The 21,390-nt window shown below is 44.4% G+C and overlaps 1 protein-coding gene across 1 annotated transcript in view; it reads right to left on the bottom strand.

Annotated features, from left to right (window-relative positions):
• Nucleotides 1-8,144: 8,144 nt before the first annotated feature.
• The window catches only part of zgc:110329 (uncharacterized protein LOC550500 homolog), a 153,431-nt gene continuing 140,185 nt past the window's right edge, over nucleotides 8,145-21,390 (bottom strand). The window contains exon 8 of the mRNA XM_068001266.1: nucleotides 8,145-12,377. Within this exon, the coding sequence (XP_067857367.1) occupies nucleotides 12,126-12,377 (252 nt within the window). The 3' untranslated portion in view covers nucleotides 8,145-12,125. The remainder of the gene's footprint in view (nucleotides 12,378-21,390) is intronic.

A 21,390-nucleotide genomic window follows, 5' to 3' on the forward strand; every position in this document is an offset into this window, starting at 1 on the left:
AGGTTCACCACCCTCTGAGTGAAGAAATTTCTCCTCATCTCAGTCCTAAATGTCCTACCCTGTATCCAGAGACAGTGATCCCTCGTTCTAGACCCCGCAGCCAGGGGAAACATCCTCCCTGCATCCAGTCTGTCTCGCCCTGTCAGAATTTTGTACGTTTCAATGAGATCCCCGATCATTCTTCTGAACTGTAGTGAATACAGGCCGAGTCGACCCAATCTCTCCTCCTGCCATCCCAGGAATTAGTCGGGTGAACCTGCGCTGCATGCCCTCTTTGGCAAGTATATCCTTTCTTAGGTAAGGAGACCAAAACTGCACACAATACTCCAGGTGTGGTCTCACCAAGGCCCTGTATAACTGCAGGAAGACATCCTTGCTCCTGTACTCAAATCCTCTTGCAATGAAGGCCAACATAGCATTTGCCTTCCCAACTGCTTGCTGCACCTGCATGTTTGCTTTCAGTGACTGGTGTACAAGGACACCTGTACATCAACGTTTCCCAATCTATCACCATTTAAATAATACTCTGCCTTTCTGCTTTTTCTTCCGAAGTGGATAACTTCACATTTATCCACATTATACTGCATCTGCCATGTATTTGCCCACTCACTCAAATTGTCTAAATCGCCTTGAAGACTCTTTGCATCCTCCTCACAACTCACGATCCCACCTAGTTTTGTATCGTCAGCAAACTTGGAAATATTACATTTGGTTCCCTCATCCAAATCATTGATATATATTGTGAATAGCTGGGGCCCAAGCACCGATCCCTGCGGTACCCCACTAGTCACTGCCTGCCACCCAGAAAAAGACCCATTTATTCTTACTGTCTATTTCCTGTCTGTCAACCAATTTTCAATTCATGCCAGTATATTACCCCCAATCCCATGTGCTTTAATTTTGCACACTAACCTCTTATGTGGGACTTTATCAAAGGCCTTCTGAAAATCCAAATACACCACATCCACTGGTTCTCCCTTATCTGTTCAACCAGTTACATCCTCAAAAAACTCCAGCAGGTTTGTCAAACATGATTTCCCTTCCATAAATCCATGTTGATTTTGTCTAATCCCGTTGATATTTTCTAAGTGTCCTGTTATCACATCTTTTATAATAGACTCTAGCATTTTCCCGACTACTGATGTTAGGCTAACCAGTCTGTAGTTCCCTGTTTTCTCTCTCCCTCTTTTTTTTAATAGTGGGGTTACATTTGCCACCCTCCAATCTGCAGGAACTGTTCCATAATCTATAGAATTTTGGAAGATGACAACCAATACATCCACTATTTCCATGGCTCCCTCTTTTACTACTCTGGGATGCAGATTATCAGGCCCTGGGGATTTATCGGCTTTCAATCCCATTAATTTCTCCAGCACTATTTTTTTACTAGTACTAATTTCCTTTAATTCCTCCTTCTCACTAGACCCTTGGTTCCCGAGCATTTCTGGGAGGTTATTTGTGTCCTCAACCATGAAGACAGAACCAAAGTATTTGTTTAATTGCTCTGCCATTTCCTTTATTCCCCATTATAAATTCTCCCATTTCTGACTGTAAGGGACCTACATTTGTCTTCACTAATCTTTTTCTTTTTACATCCTTGTAGAAGCTTTTACAGTCCACTTTTCTGTACTTACTCTATTTTTCTCCTCTTAATCAATCTCTTGGTCCTTTTTTGCTGAATTCTAAACTGCTCCCAATCCTCAGGCTTGCTACTTTTTCTGGCAACTTTATATGTCTCCTCATATCCTCTAAGGATATGACTATCCTTAATTTCTTTTGTTAGCCATGGTTGGTCTGCTTTTCCTTTTGTGTTTTTGCGCCAGAAAGGAATTCATACATTTGTTCCTCAAATGTTAGCGATTGCCTATCCACCATCATGCCTTTTAATGAATCTCCCCAATCTATCATAGCCAACTCACTCCTCATACCTATAATAAGTATAATATATTGTACATCATGTACACGCAGTACACCATGTACACGCAGTATACCATGTACACACGGTACATCAAAATAGCAATGGAAGAAGAGGCAGGGAGTTAAAATTGAATTTGGTGTTTTAAAACCCTCAAGATTGATACAGAAGAAATAAAAACAAATCTACAAGGCTTTTGAAAAGAAAGTACTGACAGTGACACTGCCATAACCCTTAATTCATAGAACCGTACAAGTTTACAGCACAGAAGAGAGCCATTCGGCCCTTCCAGTCTGTGCGGCTCTTTACGAGAACAATCCAAAATGAATCCCACGACCCCTCTCTCTCACCCTCGCTCTGGATCTTCATTTGCTTTAAATATTTGCCCACCTTCACTTTGAAACAAGCCTCACCCTCACTCTGTGGCAAAGAATTCCATGCTCTAACAACCCTCAGCATTAAGAAATCTCTCCTAACCTCTCTCATCATTCTTCGTGACTTCCCAGACAAAGGAAATAATCTTTCCCCATTCACTCTTATCAAAACCCATTTAGAATTTTTTTTAAAAAACTCTTTAATCTCCTCTTAGCCTTCTCTGCTTCAGTATCTCAAGTCTATCGTAATGACTACCGTTTCTCATCCTGGTGAATCTATGCTGTCTCTGGCTTTCATGCCCTCTCTATAATAGGGTGTCCAAAACTTCACACAGTACTCTAACTGTGGCCTAACCATTGACTTGTACAAATTTATCATAACCTCTTCATCTTGTACTCTATGGCCCTTTTTATAAAGTTCAAATTACTAACGCCGTTTTTTTATGGCTTTACCTCTGCTCACACATTTCAGAAATTATTTATTTGCACCTCTTCAGCTAGTTTACAGAATGTGTACTCTCTTTTCTTCCGAAATGCATCACCCCACACTTCTCTGCATTAAATTTCATCTGCCACCTGTCTGCCCAATTCACTCACCTCCCTTATTTAAAAGAAAATGTCATCCTCCTTGTTTTCAAGTCCTCCCATCGCCTCACCCTCTCCCGATCTCTGCAACCTCCAACCCGACAACCCTTGGTGATCTCTGCCCTCCTCCAATTCTGGCCTCTTGCACATCCCCGATTTTAATCGCCCGACCATTGGCGGCCGTGCCTTCAGCTGCCTCGGCTCTAAGCTCTGGAATTTCCTCCCTAAATCTTTCCCACCTCTCTTACCTTTCTCTCCTTCTTTAAGACACTTCTTAAAACCTACCTCTTTGACCAAGCTTTTGGTCACCTGTGCTAATATCTTCTTATGTGGCTCAGAGTCAAATTTTGATTGCTAATCATTCCTGTAAAGTGCCTTGAGACATTTTAGTATGTTAAAGGTGCTATTTCAGTGGAAATTGTTGTTGCTGTTGTTGTTATGTCACAGAATCATAGAATCATAGAAGGTTACAGCACGGAAGGAGGCCATTCGGCCCATCGAGTCTGCGCCGGCTCTATGCATGAGCAATCCAGCTAGTCCCACTGCCCAGCCCTATCCTCATAGCCCTGCAATTTTTTTTGTTTCAAGTGCTTATCCAGTTCTTTTCTGAAGGCCATGATTGAATCTGCCTCCACCACCCTCTCGGGCAGTGCATTCCAGATCCTAACCACTCGCTGTGTAAAAAAGTTTTTCCTCATATCACCTTTGGTTCTTCTGCCAATCAACTTAAATCTATGTCCTCTGGTTCTTGACCCTTCCGTCAAGGGAAACAGTTTCTCTCTCTCCACTCTGTCTGGACCCTTCATGATTTTGAATACCTCTGTCAAATCTCCTCTCAACCTTCCCAAAGAGAACAATCCCAGCCTCTCCAGTCTATCCATGTAATTTAAGTCCCTCATCCCTGGAATCATTCTCGTAAATCTCCTCTGCACCCTCTCTAAGGCCTTAACATCCTTCCCGAAGTTTCTTGCCCAGAACTGGACACAATACTCCAGTTGTGGCCGAACCAGTGTTTTATAAATGTTCATCATGACTTCCTTGCTTTTGTACTCTATGCCTCTATTTATGAAGCCCAGGACCCCGTATGCTTTTTTAACCGCTTTCTCAACCTGCCCTGTCACCTTCAACGATTTGTGCACATACACCCCCAGATCCTTCTGTTCCTCCACCCCATTTAGAATTGTGCCCTCTGGTTGAAATTGCCTCTCCTCATTTTTCCTACCGAAATGCATCACCTCGCATTTTTCCGCGTTAAACTTCATCTGCCAGGTGTCCGCCCATGCCACTAGAGTGTCTATATCTTCCTAAAGTCTTTTACAATCCTCCTCACTGCATATCAAACCCTTTCATTTGTGTCATTGTGAATCAACTGGTTGAGAAAAAATAAACTGCAAGATAAAAAGATGAACTGTAAAACTATCAGTAAATAACCAAAATAAGCAGTTTAGTCTATAACACAGTCCCGTTTGTGTCAACAGAGCATTAATCTCTGCTCACTTTAATACTTATCAGCAAGGTCACTAATTCTTGGTTTTTCAGGGAAAAATGAATGCAATTGTGGCATCCAATCACCAAAACACCAATGACACTCCCAGAATCCTGTATCATAAAAAGTTAATGCCACTTATTTGCCTAGATTTTCCAATTGGCTTTGTATTAATGCTGTCAATAACCCCTGGTTAATGCCTGCATTAAAATAATGCCGATCCAGAAATCTAGACGATTTAGTCAGGGTAAGTCAGTCGGCCTGGTCGTAAGTGAAATGAGTTTGAAGCAGTTTGTCACAGAATCCGAGAAAGATACAGCTCAGAGGGAGGCCATTCGGACCATCGTGCCTGTGCTGGCTCTTTGAAGGAGCTAGCCAATTAGTCCCATTCCTCTATTCTTTCCCCACAGCCCATGCAACATTTTCCGCTTAAAGTACTCATCCAATTCCCTTTTGAAAGTTATTGTTGAATCTGCTTCCCTTTCAGGCAGCGCATTCCAGATCGTAACTCACTGCCTAAAAAAAATTCTCCTCATCTCGCCTCTTTTGCCAATTACCCGAAATCTGTGTCCTCTGGTTACCGACCCTTCTGCCACTGGAAACGGTTTCTCCTTATTTACTCTGTAAAAACCGTTCACGACTTTGAACACCTCGATCAAAATTCTCCATAACCGCCTCTGCTCTAAGGAGAACGACCCCAGCTTCTTTAATCTCTGTATGTAACTGAAGCATCGATGTGAATCCATGGGAATGGGCAGGCCATATTGCAGCAGCGAATGGACCTTTTCAAAGCTGGGATGGAGTCATACCTTTTGGGGCAGTGCTGCGGAGACTTGACCCGTTAGCCCAAGCCGGCAGTTGATGCCGACACGGACTGCTTCAAGCGGAAAGTATTCCGTTCCTGGTATCAGTTTCCCTCATCTTGACGAGCACAAAAGTCACCAAAAATTAAAGACATGGGAGATTATATTCCTCCGTTTGTGCAGTTCTAAATCAAAAATGTCCCCAGCTTCCTCGGTTGAGGTAAGTGGTTCTCGATACTGATCAGCATGCAGCACCATGCCAGCCCGTATAATGTAACGTTACTGTCAATTCACCCCACAGGGACAGGTCCTGTGGGCCTCTTAGAGAGACAATCCCCTAATTCAGGATTCGGATTTCTGAATGTCATTCTGTCTTATACCTGAATGGAGACACACCTCCAGGGGATGGCATCTCATAAACATGAAGGTTACTGGAGATTTCTTTTTCTTTTTTTTTTTTGCCTTGACTGTACTTATTTCCAGGCTGATGTGTGCTCGATTGCTGGAGATAAAGGTTTGAGATGAGCTTCCCTGCTGCGAGGGAGGGAGAAGGAAGGCACTGTTGAAAGTGGAAGAGATCGTTGCTCTCAGCAGGCCAGTCTGCTTGACAACCCTTGAATCTTTCCTGGCAGAAAAACGAAGGGAAATAAGATCAGTGTTCAGTTGCAGGCAGCTCTGTGTGTTGGTTGATGACCGTCTGCTTAGAGAAACACGACCCGGGGCAGGAGAGTCGTTCTGAGTTCAGAAACCGACAGTGAACACAGCAAAGCTGACAGGCTCCAGGAGGAGTTGCTGCAGAAAAGGGCTATTAAGTAATAAATGATGATGACAGGTTGAGAATTTCCCCTCCGACAGCAATGTAATTAGTGTGACAGAGAGGGACGCCTACTTAACTGTCTGTCCAATCGTTCTTTACTCAGAGAGTGGTGAGAATGTGGAACTTGTTACCACAAGGAGTAGTTGAGGCGAATAGCATAGATGCATTTAAGAGGAAGCTCGATAAACACATGAGGGAGAAAGGAATAGAGGATATGTTGATAGGGTTAGACGAAGTCGGGTGGGAGGAAACTCATGTGGAGCATAAACACCGGCATAGACCAGGTGGGCCGAATGGCCTGTTTCTGTGCAGTAAATTCTATGTAATTCACCTCGCCCAATTTCCTGGGGTCAACCTGATGCAAATTATTTGACAGTGTCACAGTGGTGTTCCTGCCGACCCCGGGGAGCTCGTCACCAGGAGGGGGACGGAAAATGGTGCTGAAATCGGGCACCTGCCGCAGCATTATGGGGCTGCTTCCCGCCCGAGCAGACAGAAGTGTGGGACCTCTTTGTTTCCCAGCAGGATATGACAGTGGGGGACAGTATGTCAAATGCCCCTTGACCGATTGTACTCAAGCGGAGATCAGATCAGCGAGGACACGGGTGAGAGGTGAGAGGTGACTCGGTTTGGGAAAGGATGTATTGGGCGAGTTCGGGTCAGCGCAGGTTGAAACTGGGGAGGACGTTGAGGAGAGCATTGGGAAAGCCACGATGTAAACGGAGGAGAAAGGAAGGAAGAATGAAACATTTCTTTGCTGCCTTAAGTCCTGTCAGGATTGAGTTGAAGTAACTTTAGTCGAAGGCTTGAATGACTTACTCGTGTTAAACAGCTACGAGTAGCTGATAATAGTCTTGGAATCTGAAATGAGATGGAAATGATTGCAGTGAACAGATTGGTACATCATGTGTCCTTCTCATTCTGAACCAGTTATCAACCACACGGCATTACTTTTATTTTTTGAATTGGGATTAAAGGTCACCACATGGGTCAATGATTCCACACTTGGCTCCCTGTCCCTTTTAAGCACTCAAAGTGATGCCGCACGATTGCTCCAAATCCAAATGGGCCCAAATTGGATTCTTGCAGCCATGTAAATGCTCCAAACTCACTTCTACTGCTAAATATTGTTAAAGGTGAACCATGTTATACGGAATAGCCACATATTCTAATGGAGTTCGTGCAGCATTTGAGGGCCCATTTTTGCCTCCATGCTCCACCACACAGCGACTTACCAAATGGAGGTCAACCATCTCATCACAGGGAGGAGAGAGGGAATCAGTCCTCACACACATCATGACTCAACAATTCCCACATTGCACATTAAGGCTACTATAATTAAGAGATGAGTTGGCTGGGTTACAAAGACCAGGAACAGCCCGGGTTCGATCCCCCGTCTGGGCTGCATTGGATAATCTTAGCCGGGATGAGTTGGTCAGAAAGTTGGTTGCGTAAGGAAAAGTGGACCAGTATTCACCCTCCTGACTGCTATCAATTCACCCTTGCTGGAAGTTTGTTGCGTGGGATGAGGACAGGATTGGGTTCAGCTGTGACACCCCCGTGGCCAAAACTCACTGGTTAGGCTCACACCTGAAGAATGATTCCGACAAGATAAAGATTTGAAGCAGAGGCAGATACAGGGCTAAGGGTCGAGAGCAGGGCAGTGGGATTAGTTTTGGATTGCTCTCGCAAAGAGCAGTACGGACACAATAAGCCGATGAGTTATGGCTCTGTTATCCTCTTGTACGTTAAGGATGTAATAAAAATCCAACCAGAATCAATAGATGGTCAACATTCAAATTGGACACCACACAAAGTAGCCAAACGGTGCCCAAATTGGACACTCTGCCACAATCTAAATGTTGGGAATAGGTCTCACTTACAATTTATGCTGGAGTCATTTCAGGCCAGTTCATCAGGGTTCTCCACTTGGATTTTGTTTAACAATCATCAAGACCATATTGACACCCCGAGAAGTTATGTCGGCAAGAAATGCTCTTCCCCCCCCCCCCGCAAAAAGAATTAATTTATAAAACTAATCCATCATCACTTAATATCTCAAAACCCAACAATGACTTTTTGAACCCAACATTGGACCCATAAATCTGAAAGGACGACAGACGTGATGGAATCTGCCACTAAAATCATCTTCAGACAAATACTAATGTATTTTCTTATTTTTGTTTATTTCAAAGCACGCCCTTCAGTTTTTGCATTTTGAAAAACAATGACATCTTAAAATAAGAATAAACACCATTCTAGATTTAAAAAATAATACAAATATTTCTTCAACAGAATCGAATGCAAAAAATAATTTTACAATATTTCCCAAACTTGCAACTTTCCCCAGGCTGCCTGATTCGGTCTCGTTCACTATTGCTGCTCAGGGGCTGACACAGTTTGTCGAAGTGGGGATGGATTGTCACAGTGGGTCACTGTCATTATGTTATTTCGTACCAAATACATCTCATCCATCTATTTCCTCATCCCCATAATAATGGTACTGTCGTACTGATAGGATTTGGCCAACTATAAGCCAGTAAAAAACAAGGATTTCAGTCACTTCTACTTGTTCAGTCTCCTGCTTTATCAAAGGAACAGCGGAATGTACAGGACCAGAAAAGATTACTGCACTTCATCTGGCCACTATTGAAGTCTGAAAAATACTGGACCCTACTAAATCTCGGACCACTTAATCACTTGCCCTCATCAATCATTGATCCAGTTCCCTCTTGAATTTGCTGACATCATCTATCTTTTAAATGCCGCACGATTGATTGAATTCACCAGAAAGGAGGAGGCAATTCAAGGAACTTTATTTATCCAGTGGAATTCTTCCCCCCGCCCCCCCCCCCCCACTCAAATAAAACTCTCTGCTCAAATAATCCCCTGAGTGTGTTCCAATTGCCCACTCTGTCTTTAAACGGTGGAGAGACACCCTCAAGGGAAACCAGCCAAAGATTTGCATCATTGGGCACTCCTTAATTTATTTCATTTGCTAAGAGTGGCCATAAACATTTTCAGAGGAGAGAAATATATCACAATCTCTAACACCACATCAGTCAAATAAAGGGATTATCAACTAAACATTAAACTCTACATTCTTCAAAGCAGCCCTGTTAAACTCTCCAATCCCCACTCCCGTGGCCTCAACATATTGGAATCAAAGCACTGTATTTTCTTCGAAGTTATATCCCAAACATTTAATATTTCAATAAACAGTCATCCAGCTTCTTTTTAATTGTCTTTTTTTGGGGGCAGGGTGGGGGTGAATTTGTGTGCTCATCAAGGTTGAGGAGTCTTGGCACCAAACACTGAGAGGCCAGACGCAGAGTAAAATTCCCTTGACTCTCTTCCCAACAATATGCCTTAACAACAACCTTAAATCTCTCCCTCCACCCCTAGGATTGCACCAGTACGTGTTTTACGACCTCCTACACCAACATTTATGGTCATCTGAGCAACAATGCCAAGTTAGTGCCTAATTATGGAGAGATGTCCGATGTGGCCGAATGTCACCTCAATTTCACACAAGGTCCTTGCAGATAGAAAGGGGAAAGAGGGAGGATACATAGTCTGAGCTGGGTTCAAACCCAGCTCTGGGAGGTGAAAGGATAGTGTGCTGACCATTGTGAGACAGCTCAACTGGTTCCTTTTCACAAGAACCAACGATGGAGGCTGAACGGTTCTGGAGTCTGAGCTGTGGTGTCACAGCCAACGTCATTAGTTTTTAGACAATCTTCCTCCGAGTACTCACGAGTTGTGCCACGCTGATTGTTCTCGGGCCACAGTTTCTCAGCGCACAAATCGCAAATTGCTTCTCGCGTACGAGACCAGAGTCAGTGAATGCCTGAAACGGTGGGACAAGATAAACCTGGTCTGGCACTGTGAAGTGAAAGTGTGTCACAGGATCAACCAGTGTAGGACTGTGATATGAATCTGTGGCACAGGATAAACCAGATCAGAAACAAAGAGGTCACAGAATAATGGACTCTGGACATTGTTACACAGCAGGTGCCACACTTTCCAGCTGTTCGATCGACACAAAGGTCACAGCCACATTATATCGCTGATTCCGCATTGCCTCCGAACTAGGGAAAATGGAGATCTGAATGCCAATTAGAATACCAACTGAATCTACCCTAACAAAATGGGCTGGTTGACGACATTCAAACATACAAATTAAGAGCAGGGGCAGGCCATTCGGCCCCTCGAGTTTCAATAAGATCACCTCTCGTTCTTCTAAACTCCAGTGTATACAGGCCCAACTTGTCCAACCTTTCCTCATAAGATGACCCCCTCAGCCCAGGAATCAGTCGAGTGAACCTTCCCTGAACCACCTCCAAAGCAATTATGTCCTTTTTTAAATAAGGAGACCAAAACTGCACACAGTATTCCAGATGTGGTCTCACCAATGCCCTGTACAACTGGAGCAAAACATCTCTACTTTTATATTCCATTCCCCTTGCAATAAATGACAACATTCCATTTGCCTTCCTAATCACTTGCTGTACCTGCTTACTAACTTTTTGTGATTCATGTACTAGGACACCCAGATCCCTCTGTACCTCAGAGTTCTGCAATCTCTCTCCATTTAAATAATATACTGCTTTTCTATTCCTCCTGCCAAAATGGACAAGTTCACATTTTCCCACATTATACTCCATCTGCCAAATTTTTGCCCACTCACTTAACCTATCTATATCCCTTTGCAGACTCCTTATGTCCTCTTCACAACTTACTTTCCTACCTACCTTTGTGTCATCAGCAAATTTAGCAACCATACATTCGGTCCCTTCATCCAAGTCATTGCTATAGATTGTAAATAGTTGAGGCCCAAGCACTGATCCCTGTGGCACTCCACTTGTTATATCTTGCCAACCTGAAAATGACCCATTTATGCCTATTCTTTGTTTCCTGTTAGCTAACCAATCGTTTATGCATGCTAATATGTTACCCCTTCACCATGAGCTCTTATTTTGTGCAGTAGCCTTTGATGTGGCACCTTGTCAAAAGCCTTCTGGAAATCCAAGTACACCACATCCACAGGATCCCCTTTATCCACGTTGCTTGTCACTTCCTCGGAGAACTCCAATAAATTAGTCAAACACGATTTCCCTGACTGTCTGCTAACATTAAAAAGAATGAAGATTAAATTTACAAAAGTTCTCTGGTGGTGCTGGGAATCTCAGGAACTTTACAAACTTTGCATTGTTCCGATTGTAATTATCCTGCAGCCATTGTCAAGCTGAAGACCACTGACTGAGGGTGATCTGATACCACTCGCGTAAATTTGATTGGCGTGACTTCACACCTACAACAAGTAACACAATTTGCGTAGATTAGCATTAACGTAAAGTGTGCACTGGCTAATCAGTAGGTGTGATGGAAAAGCACACAAAATAAAGACACTGGGAAATGTGGACTCGTCGGATTTGAATGTTCCATAAATAGACATCAGGAGGAGTGTAAAACTGGCCGAGTTAACTCATCGGCAATATTCCCTCCTTCTCTGAGCAGAAGCATCTGCTCAGCAACTCCTCCAGTGGCCTCACCAAGACCAACCACTGAGATTACAGTTTGGGAAGTTGCAGACAAGATGGAATGTTCTTCCAGCTGCAGTGACTTCTCCACCAGGTTGAGCTGAGAAATTTACAGAGGGTCCTTCTTTTTTTAAAAAAAGATTTAATTTCCACAATATTCAGGCAGTGTGAGACATAGGAATGGAGAGCGGGGAAGTGGGACTAGCTGGATTGCTCTTGCGTAGAGCCGACGTGGACTCGATGGGCCGAATGGCCTCCTTCCATGCTGTAACCTTTCTATGATCTATTCTATGATTCTAACTGTTGCATTGAAGCGGTGGGGGATGAATGGGTTGGGCTGGTCCTACACTGTTTCTTCTCCAAATGTAGCTAGCCTGATAGCACTCCCAGTTGCCACTGGCTTTTTGCTGTCATGGTGACAGGGCACCTTATTGGGGAGGCATTACCAACAAGAGCATGAAACTGTCTCTCGCGCACAGGCACAATGAACAAAAGTCAGTCACATTACATATGGAGAATGTCAAACCCGGTAAATCTTTGTTCAGTGTTGTCGAACGGGCCGGTGACAGGTTTCAACACTTGTTGGCTCTTGGCATCTTATTTCAATTCACCTCTCCCTGTTCTGTGCTAATCAGCTGCATTTCTTGGAGAGAATTCATTCTGTCCGGGATTTCAGCATTGCTGTCGACTTCATCCATTGGCTGGTAGCCTCCGTCTCTGGGCAAACACAGGCACCAACCTGCCCCGGAAAGATCCAATTCTTCATATGGAATAAACATTCTGAACCCATCAATTGCATCCATATGTTGGGATAGTTTCTTCAGGTACAGGCAGCTCAGTACAATCCCAATAACCTGCAACAAGAAAACAGGCCAGTTTACTTCTATTTTTATACAACTTTTTACAGCAAAAGTATGACGATTCATAAAAAGAAAAACTTTTCCTGACCCATATTTTGTATCTTTCTCTGCCAGCTTTTGCTCTCTCTACTGATCATTTTTTTCTCTCACTGATTTTTGTGGTACAAGAAAAGCAGAAAGCAATAAAAACTGAAGTAACTTTGGTGAGAGAAACCATTTTGATTTGGTTTCTATAGAGGCGTGCACATGAGTCCTTTGCCTAGCTCTGTGATTCAAAGTTCCTTACGTTCAGTTTTGGTTCAAGACAACTCTCAATTCAGACGGCACATCTTTGCAAAACCTGCTCAGCTATGAATTCCTCTTTCTTCTCCTGAAGCCAAGTGATAAATCAAATCACCTGTTCCCAGGTCTGGCCATGCTGCACTCACACAGCCAGGTGGACGTACACAACAGAGAGAAAAAGCAGATAATGTTCAGTAAACCAACCCCCCATACCCCACAATAACAGTTGAGGTGAGTAACTCGAGAGGAGGGGGAAATCTAGCCTTCACTGTCCCCTCCTAGAGGCTATGGTTCAAATATCCTCCACCCACCATGATTGAAGATGTTTTTAAGATGGTAGACACATGCATCTGAAGACAGCAGTTTGCATGACTGAAGGAAAAGTGTCAAAGCATCTTCCAGGCTGGCAATAGTCCAAATGCCATTTACAGTGCAAAAATAACACTGATTTGAAAATACTGCTGAATCACTTTTATAGATGGACCACTCAATGTGGAAAGCACAATTTATTCCAACCATAAGGCCAACTGTACGAGCACATTCATGACTTTGTCTTATTAAGTCTTCATCCCTTGTGAAATCAATCTTTTCCTGTTGGGTATTCTCTCTATCTTACTGTAATTACAACATCAGAATTCTCTTTCACTTGTGTGCATCACCATCAAAACCTCTCAACTCCAGCAAGATATGTTTTATTATCAATGATCTGATACCACACGAGCAGCTCACTCTCAGACTCTCTAATTGAATGACAATGACAAAGCAGCTACTTCGATTTCATTAAACTCGTTGAGCTGCTCTGCTGGCCAAGGTATATGCTCATCGAGCCATGAATCAGGCTCCTTTTTAATTAAGGCACTGCCATTCTTGTCAAAGGAGGAAAAGCCCGAAGGAATGAAAATAAAGTGTTACCCAAAGTTTTTATTATTGAAGTGCAGTCATGTCGTCGTGTTCATTATTGGCACTTTCAATTGAAACACCGATCAGTAATGACTCTCGCAGCCTGGAGCTGAAGTATTGTTACAGGAGATTGCATCCTTGCACTTTGACAATGCAATTTCTGCATTTGACACAGAATTGATCTGAAGTTGCAGAGATAAAGTCAACCATGAGTTGGGAAGAAGTAGGTTTGATTTCTTCAAGTTCATCTATTTTTTACTACTTTGCCATTCAAGACTGCCATAATCGAAGGTAAGTCTGTTACGCACAGAAAGTTAACTCGAAGCGGACACTACAAGAAATGGATTGGAAGAGGACAACAACAACAACTTTCATTTACATAAGACAAGAAATAGGCCAATCGGCCCCTCGAGCCTGCTCCACCATTCAATAAGATCATGGCTGATCTGATCCTAACCTCAAATCTAAATTCATGTCCAATTTCCTGCCCGCTCCCCGTAACCCCTAATTCCCTTTACTTCGAGGAAACTGTCTATTTCTCAACAGAGAAAAGCATCCCAAGGCGCTTCACTGAAGGGTGATCACTGAGTCAAAGGAGATATTAGGAGGGGTGACTCAAAGCTTGGTCCAAGAGGTAGGGTCTTAAAGGACAAGACAGGCTGTAAGTATTGGTGTATCAGGTAGAATAGCCATAGTAAGCTTTTAAAATATATATCCACATATTAGTCCACAAAGAGACATGACCTCATTGACAGTCCATGAGATGAGGTAAGGTACATCGTAAATCAGTCGAGGAGACTGTAGGGAGGTTATCGATATGAATAGGCTTGTGTTATGTACTAGGAAGAGATAAGAAGGAACGTCATTACTGATTCCCACGGTTTCTCATTAGTGAGAAAACAGATGTTACTGCGCAGACTCATTGAAGGGAGATTAAGTAATCGTAGTTAGAATGCGTTGATATAATGGCATAACATTAGGAGGACGTAATTAAACAAATAAAGATGCAGACAATGGAGCTCCTGAGGGACCCTCTAGTCTTGCCGAGGCTAGTGTAAGCAGTCAAGATGACACACCTTCTATTTCCTGAAGGAGTCCTTGGTATGCGAGTGATAATCGGTATCTATATCTCATGTACACTGCGTGTAAGTGGTTTAACAAAGAGTATTAACCAGACGTTTCTGTGTTTCCTAGTTCTCGAACTTGTATTTGAGGTAAAGGCAGTGCGACAATATCCTATAATATCTCCACAGAAGGCCAATGGGGATATATGACAATATCCTGTATAAATCCAATAGAGGCGGAGAGGTTTAGGGAGAGAATTCCAGAGCTTAGGACCTAAACGGCTGAAGGCACGGCTGCCAATGGTTTGGCAAAGGAACTGGGGGATGCACAAGAGGCCTGAGTTGGAGGAACGCAGAGTGCTTGGAGGGTTGTAGGGCTGGAGGAGGTTAGAGATAGGGAGGGGTGAGGCCATGAAGGGATCTGAACATGAGAATGAGAATTTTAAATTGGAGATGTTGGGGGACTGGGAGCCAATGTAGGTCAGTGAGCACAGGGGCGATAGGTGAACCGGACTTGGTGCAAGTGGGATACGGGCAGCAGTGTTTTGGATGAGCTCAAGTTTACGGAGGGTGCAAGGTGGAAGGCCGGCCAGGAGAGCATTGGAATACTAGAGTCTGGAGGTGACAAAAGCATGGATGAGGGCTTCTGCAGCAGATGGGCTGCGGCGGGGCGGAGACGGGTAATGTTACGGAGGTGGAAGTAGGCGGTCTTGGTGATGGAGAGGAAACGAGTTCGGAAGCTCAGCTCAGGGTTAAGTGGGACGCCGAGACTGTGAACAGTCTGGTTCAGTCTGAGGATAATTAGTTGTATCTTAAGATTAAATGAGAAGTTAATCATTCAGGACTGGCAATAGTTCTTTGTGCCTCAGCAGCAATAATTATGTCTGCAGTGTAACCCGGGTCAGTTGCACAACCATAATCTTTGAGAGGAAAATTTGTGTCACTGATGGAGAAAGGACTTATTTGCTAACATCTCATTTTAGTGCCGCAAATCAATAAACGTGACTGGGAGAACAATTTCAGCTTCGTGACCAACAGAGGACTGCTGATGACTAATTCACCTACGAATTCTTACCGTGGTCTCAAACCATGAATTGGAATCAGATTTGTTCCCTGAAGCTGTTTCACCAATGCTGGACAGTATCCACGATATTTATATAGTCGAAAAAAGACTTGCATTTAAATAGCGCCTTTCACGACCTCAGGACGTCCCAAAGCACTTCGCAGCCAATCAAGTACTTTTGAAGTGTAGTTACTGTTGTAAAGTAGGAAACACAGCAGCCACTTTGCACACAGCAAGCTCCCACAAATAAATAAATGACCAGATAATCTACTTTCGTGATATTGGCTGAGGGATAAATATTGGCCAGGACACCGGGGAGAACTCCCCCGTTCTTCTCCAAATAGCACCGTGGAATCTTTTCCGTCCACCTGAGAGGGCAGACAGGGCCTCGGTTTAACATCTCTTCTGAAAGACAGTGCAGCCCTCCCTCAATACTGCACTAGAGTGTTGGCCTAAATTATATGTTCAAGTCTCTGGAGTGGGACTGTGAACTCACAAGCTTCTGACTCAGAGGCAAGAGTGCTCCCGACTGAGCCATGGCCAACACAGCTGGCTTGAAGAGCAGAAAAGCAGAAAGAAGGTGGCAACGTCCCTCTGTTCAACAAGCACCAAGAGTTACCAACATTTTTTAAAATAGAAGTACCTTCATCTTCGAAACCAGGTGGTGTGGGTGAGAGGCAGTGACTCACCTTTCCTTCAATCTGAATGCTCTCTGTGTCCGGCAGCTTTTCACTGTCGTATTGTCAGATTGCAGGATTCAGACAACGGTCACCCCCCACAGCAGATCTTTGATGTGGCAGGTGGTGGGAAGTTGGGGTTTGAGGAAAGAAGTTAAGAACTTGTATCTCTACAGCGCCTTTCATGAACTCCGGACGTCCCAAAGCAATTCACAGCCAATGAAGTACTTCCGAAGTGTAGTAATTGTTGGAATGCAGGAAACGCAGCAGCCACTTTGCTCACAGCAATCTCCCACAAACAGATGAATGAGCAGATAATCTGCTTTGGTGATATTAGTTGAGGGATAAATATCGGCCTGGACGCCGGGGGGGAACTCTCCAGTTCTTTCTTCGAATAGTGTTGTGGGATCTTTCACATCGACCTGAGGGAGCAGACGGGGCCTCGGTTTAATGTCTCACCTGAAAGATGAAAGGAGAGGGGAAAGCAGCATCAGGCCCAGACCTGGCACTTTCCCCAGACAAAGGGAGGTAGGAAGCCATCTGTTAACTTACACTGCAGCCCACTGGTGCCCAGGGGACAGAGTGCTCTGGCTGTGAACTGGGAGCAGATTGCTTCTCTGTATTCTTGTGGTGCCATGACAAGAACTTGACTTCAAAAATACAGGACATATCGACGGCAAATACTTCTGAAGAAGCCCTTATTAACAGCTCAGTAATTCAGCAGATCCCATTAACTTCAGATCCCATTCACCCGTAAACATATTTCAAATTTATTTCGTACAGCTAAAATCATCATTATGTTTGAGCCATTATTTTTTAATTAGCTCCATTTTTCTGCCAAAGACCAAACTCATTTTGTCAATTCTAAATATTTAGCGTCATCTTTAACTGCTGAGTACAGATTCTAGCATCCAATTAACAATGCTCTCCTTGGGAATTAATTATTTCAGGGCCGATGAACACATCACAGCAAATGCCTGCGTGGACGTGTGGGTGCATCGATTCCCTCACCTCCCTTCCTGAAGACTCCCTCTCTTGCTGGGCTGTTGTACCTTGGGTGCTGGCAGCCCCCACCCCCGCGACCAACACCCGGTACCGCACTCAAGTGCCCATCATTGACAGGTGAGCCTCGGTACTGGGCGCCAGCAGGCTATTGGTTGGCGGAGGACGTCACAGCCCAGACAGATCCCGTCCTCGCCCGACGGCCACGTTATAGCAGGTGTCACAGGGCAGCGGTCAGGGGGCAGGACCCACCTGGGCCGGGGGTGCACAGGTCAAATGCAATCTTCCGACTGCTGCCTGGCTGAAATCAGCCAGCTCAGCACAGAATAGAATTCGAATCATGGGACATTACTGGTCCATGCAGCTTACTACCACACTGGACAGTGCATTTACCTCAAAGCCGATTATCCGACCTTATCTGTGATGTTTAAATTACCATTAACATTTCACCGATATGTGTACTTCTTACCGAGGATTAGAGAGCTCAGATTCCGCAGAGGGACAGAAGAGACAGGATACGAGAATGGTACCAGGGATGAGGGACTGCAGTTATGTGGAGAGACTGGAGAAGCTGGGGTTGTTCTCCTTCGAGCAGTGAAGGTTAAGGGGAGATTTGATGGAGGTGTTCAAAATCATGAATGGTTTTGACAGAGTAAATCAGGAGAGACTGTTTCCAGTGGCAGAAGGGTCGGTAACCAGAGGACACAGATTTAAGGTGATCGGGAAAAGAGCCAGAGGCGACATGAGGAAACATTTTTTTAGGCAGCGAGTTGTAATGATCTGGAATTCACTTCCTGAAAGGGCGGTGGAAGCAGATTCAATCGTAACTTTCAAAAGGGAATTGGATAAATACTTGAAGGAAAAAATTTACAGGGCTATGGGGAAAGAGCAGGGGAATGGGACTAATTGGACAGCTCTTTCAAAGAGCTGGCACAGGCACGATGGGCCAAATGGCCTCTTCCTGTGCTGTACCCACTATGATACAATGAAGAGGACAAGGAGGGACAATCTGTTAGTCACAGCAGATGTCATTGGTGACTTTGGCTCAGACGGTCTCATGGCTGTGGGCAGGGTGGAATCCAGGTTGAAAGGATGCAAAAAGGGGATTTGGGCGGGATGGGAACGGAGCTGGATAGTGACAATGCACTCAAGGACTTTGGAGAGGAAAGAGAGATTAGATGAGGGATGGCAGTTGAAAAGCATGGAAGGATGGAGTGCAGGTTTTCTGAGGAGAGGGTGCTGACAGCAGTGTTCAAAAGTGGGGTGGGGGTGGGGGAGGGTGTGAACAATGCCATTTATGATGGGAATGAGAAGCAGTTGAGTGATCAAGAGTTAGGGTTCATGAATGGTGACCTCATCGATTCAGACACCGAGGCCAAATTGTCAGCTGTGTCCTGTGTTTTTAGATTCTGAGGCGAAAGATCTGTTGTATAAATTGACAGAAATGTGAAATGATAATAGCATATAATTAAAAAATTCCAACTGCCCTCAGCCCATACACTGAGCAGCTACTTGGCAGTCAGTCCAGTTGTTCTTTACCCAGAGAGTGGTTGGAATGTGGAACTCGCTACAACAAGGAGTAGTTGAGGCGAATAACATAGATGCATTTAAGGGGGAGCTGGATATTTCATGAGGGAGAAAGGAATAGAAGGATATGCTGATAGGGTTAGATGATGAAGTAGGGTGGGAGGAGGCTCGTGCGCAGCATAAACACTGGCATAGACCAGTTGGGCCGAATGGCCTGTTTCTGTGCTGTAAATTCTGTGTAATAGCTAACCTGGAATCAACAGAACTTCTCAATCTGTCGTAGTCGTCCTGTCCAAAGTAATCTTATTCTCAGATCTCTTTTCTGCCCACAGAAGGGTTGCATTGATAGATTTATTCCATTACTTTGGCAAGAAAGACACTGCTAGGTGTTTTGCACACATACCCAACAGGAACCAGATGTTATACTCACATTTTCAATCGCTCATTGTTATCCATCTATCATCGGCCTCAGTAAGAACAGCAGGCCAGATTCAAATGTTCATTTACTTCAAACACTCAGATGTCCCATTGTTCATCATTTTGCCAATGGACGGTGTCATTTGCCTTTCCTGCTGCAACATCATTTTGGACTTAACTACTGGGTCAAATGAAGACTTTTTGCTCAGGCGGAAACTAGCCAGGAATCCAGAAAAGAAACTGAATGCATGGGCAAAACAATTCCACTCATTGCATGCACACAAGCGAGCTCAATGACTGCCCCTCTTTCACATAAATACTAACAGCTGCACACAAATTGCCCGCCTCGGAAAACCAGAAGTTTTCTGTCCAGACTTTATAAACAAATCGTAATTACTGGGCAGCCAATCCTGAAATGCGCTTCCTCCTGTGTCAGCCGTGGCTCAGTGGGCAGCACTCTTACCTCTGAGTCAGAAGATTGTGGGTTCAGGTCCCACTCCAGAGACTTGAGCACAAAATCTCAGCTGACACTGAAGTGCACGACTCGGCTGCACTGTCGGAGGTATCGTCACTCGGACGAGCCAACCCGCAATCAGGTCTCGATCGATGCTGCTCTGTAAGCAGCTGCTGTTGGGAAGTCATTGCATAGAAAAATATGAACACAAAATAGCACCATAACTGTAGTGGCAAAGTGCTCTCCTACAGTCATGCATTTTACTCTTTCGATGTGAGCAAGATTTCAAGAACCCGAGTCTGAAAACTTAATCTATTTTATTTTCTATTGTCCCTAATTAAGCTGACATTCCAGTGCAGTACTGAGGGAGTGCTGCACTGTCAGAGGTGCCGTCTTTCGGATGAGACATTAAACCACCTGCCCTCTCAGATGGATGTAAAAGATCCCATGGCACTACTCCAAAGAAGAGCAGGGGAGTCTCCCCGGTGCCCAGGCCAATATTTATCCTTCAACCAATGCCCAAAAACAGGTGATCTGGTGATTATCACATTGCTGTCTGTGGGATCTTGCTGTGCACAAATTAGCTGCTGCATTTCCTACTTTACAACAGTGACTACACTTCAAAGAGTGCTTCATTGGCCGTTCAGCGCCGTGGGACGTCCTGAGGTTGTGAAAGGCACCATATGAATGCAAATTCTTTCTTTCTTTTCTTACATGTCTGGGACAGCTTGGGTTAATGAAGGCAGGGGAGTGAACTGTGTGCCAAGATGTCCATTTGCAGTCATCTTTCATTCCATTTACTCGAATGGATAAATATCAAGAAAACAGATGGCGATTTAATATCTGCAGACAGGAGAACTCCACAACAGTGTTCAGAAAACAAAATTCAAATGAGCTGCTGGCTCGTTGTTAACAACTTACCAAAGCCATCCCGAAATCATTAATGTGATCGGCCATGATTAGTGATCTTTAAATGTTCTATTTAATTGCACCAGAGAGCTCATTATGCAGTATGACTGTCACCAATTGTACATCGGTTTGTTGAGGGATTCAACATAAAATGCAGCAGGTGGAGCTCAGTGAATGGCACGTCTTGCAGAAACACTGGCCTGTGCACGTCTCGGGCTCCAGATGGCGGGTCTGTACCAGGCTCGGTGCCCGCAGGAGCTCTACGCTCAACAATAATAACAAACACTACAGAGGATAATTACAGCGTTGTGCGGGCACGATTTCACATTCATCTGCTCTCCTGCTTAACGCCATTGTGTTTCCTCCCGCTCCCAGTTTCCTTCCCTTCATTCCTCCCCTGATGTCCCTGCCTCCATCCCTGGCGTACGGTTCGACTGGCACTGCGCCCAAGTTTATTTGCGAGCCAACAGACTGACCGCGGAGGATATCTTCTTACCCATACATGCATGCTTCCAATAGGGGTCGATCGCTGTGCAGCGATCAGGAGCAGTACACCCAGCCTGTTTTCCCTATCCTTAGCCTCTTCGTGCTCCCGTCACCAGAGTGTCTATTGACACCACTGCGTCAGCCTATGAATTGGAAGCAGGGTGGGACTTACAGCAGGACTCGCAGTCAACAGTCTATTTTGCAGCAAACAAAGTCTATTTACTTA

The sequence above is a fragment of the Heptranchias perlo genome, chromosome 20, assembly GCF_035084215.1.
Source record: "Heptranchias perlo isolate sHepPer1 chromosome 20, sHepPer1.hap1, whole genome shotgun sequence".
In the NCBI taxonomy this organism is placed as follows: Eukaryota; Metazoa; Chordata; class Chondrichthyes; order Hexanchiformes; family Hexanchidae; genus Heptranchias; species Heptranchias perlo.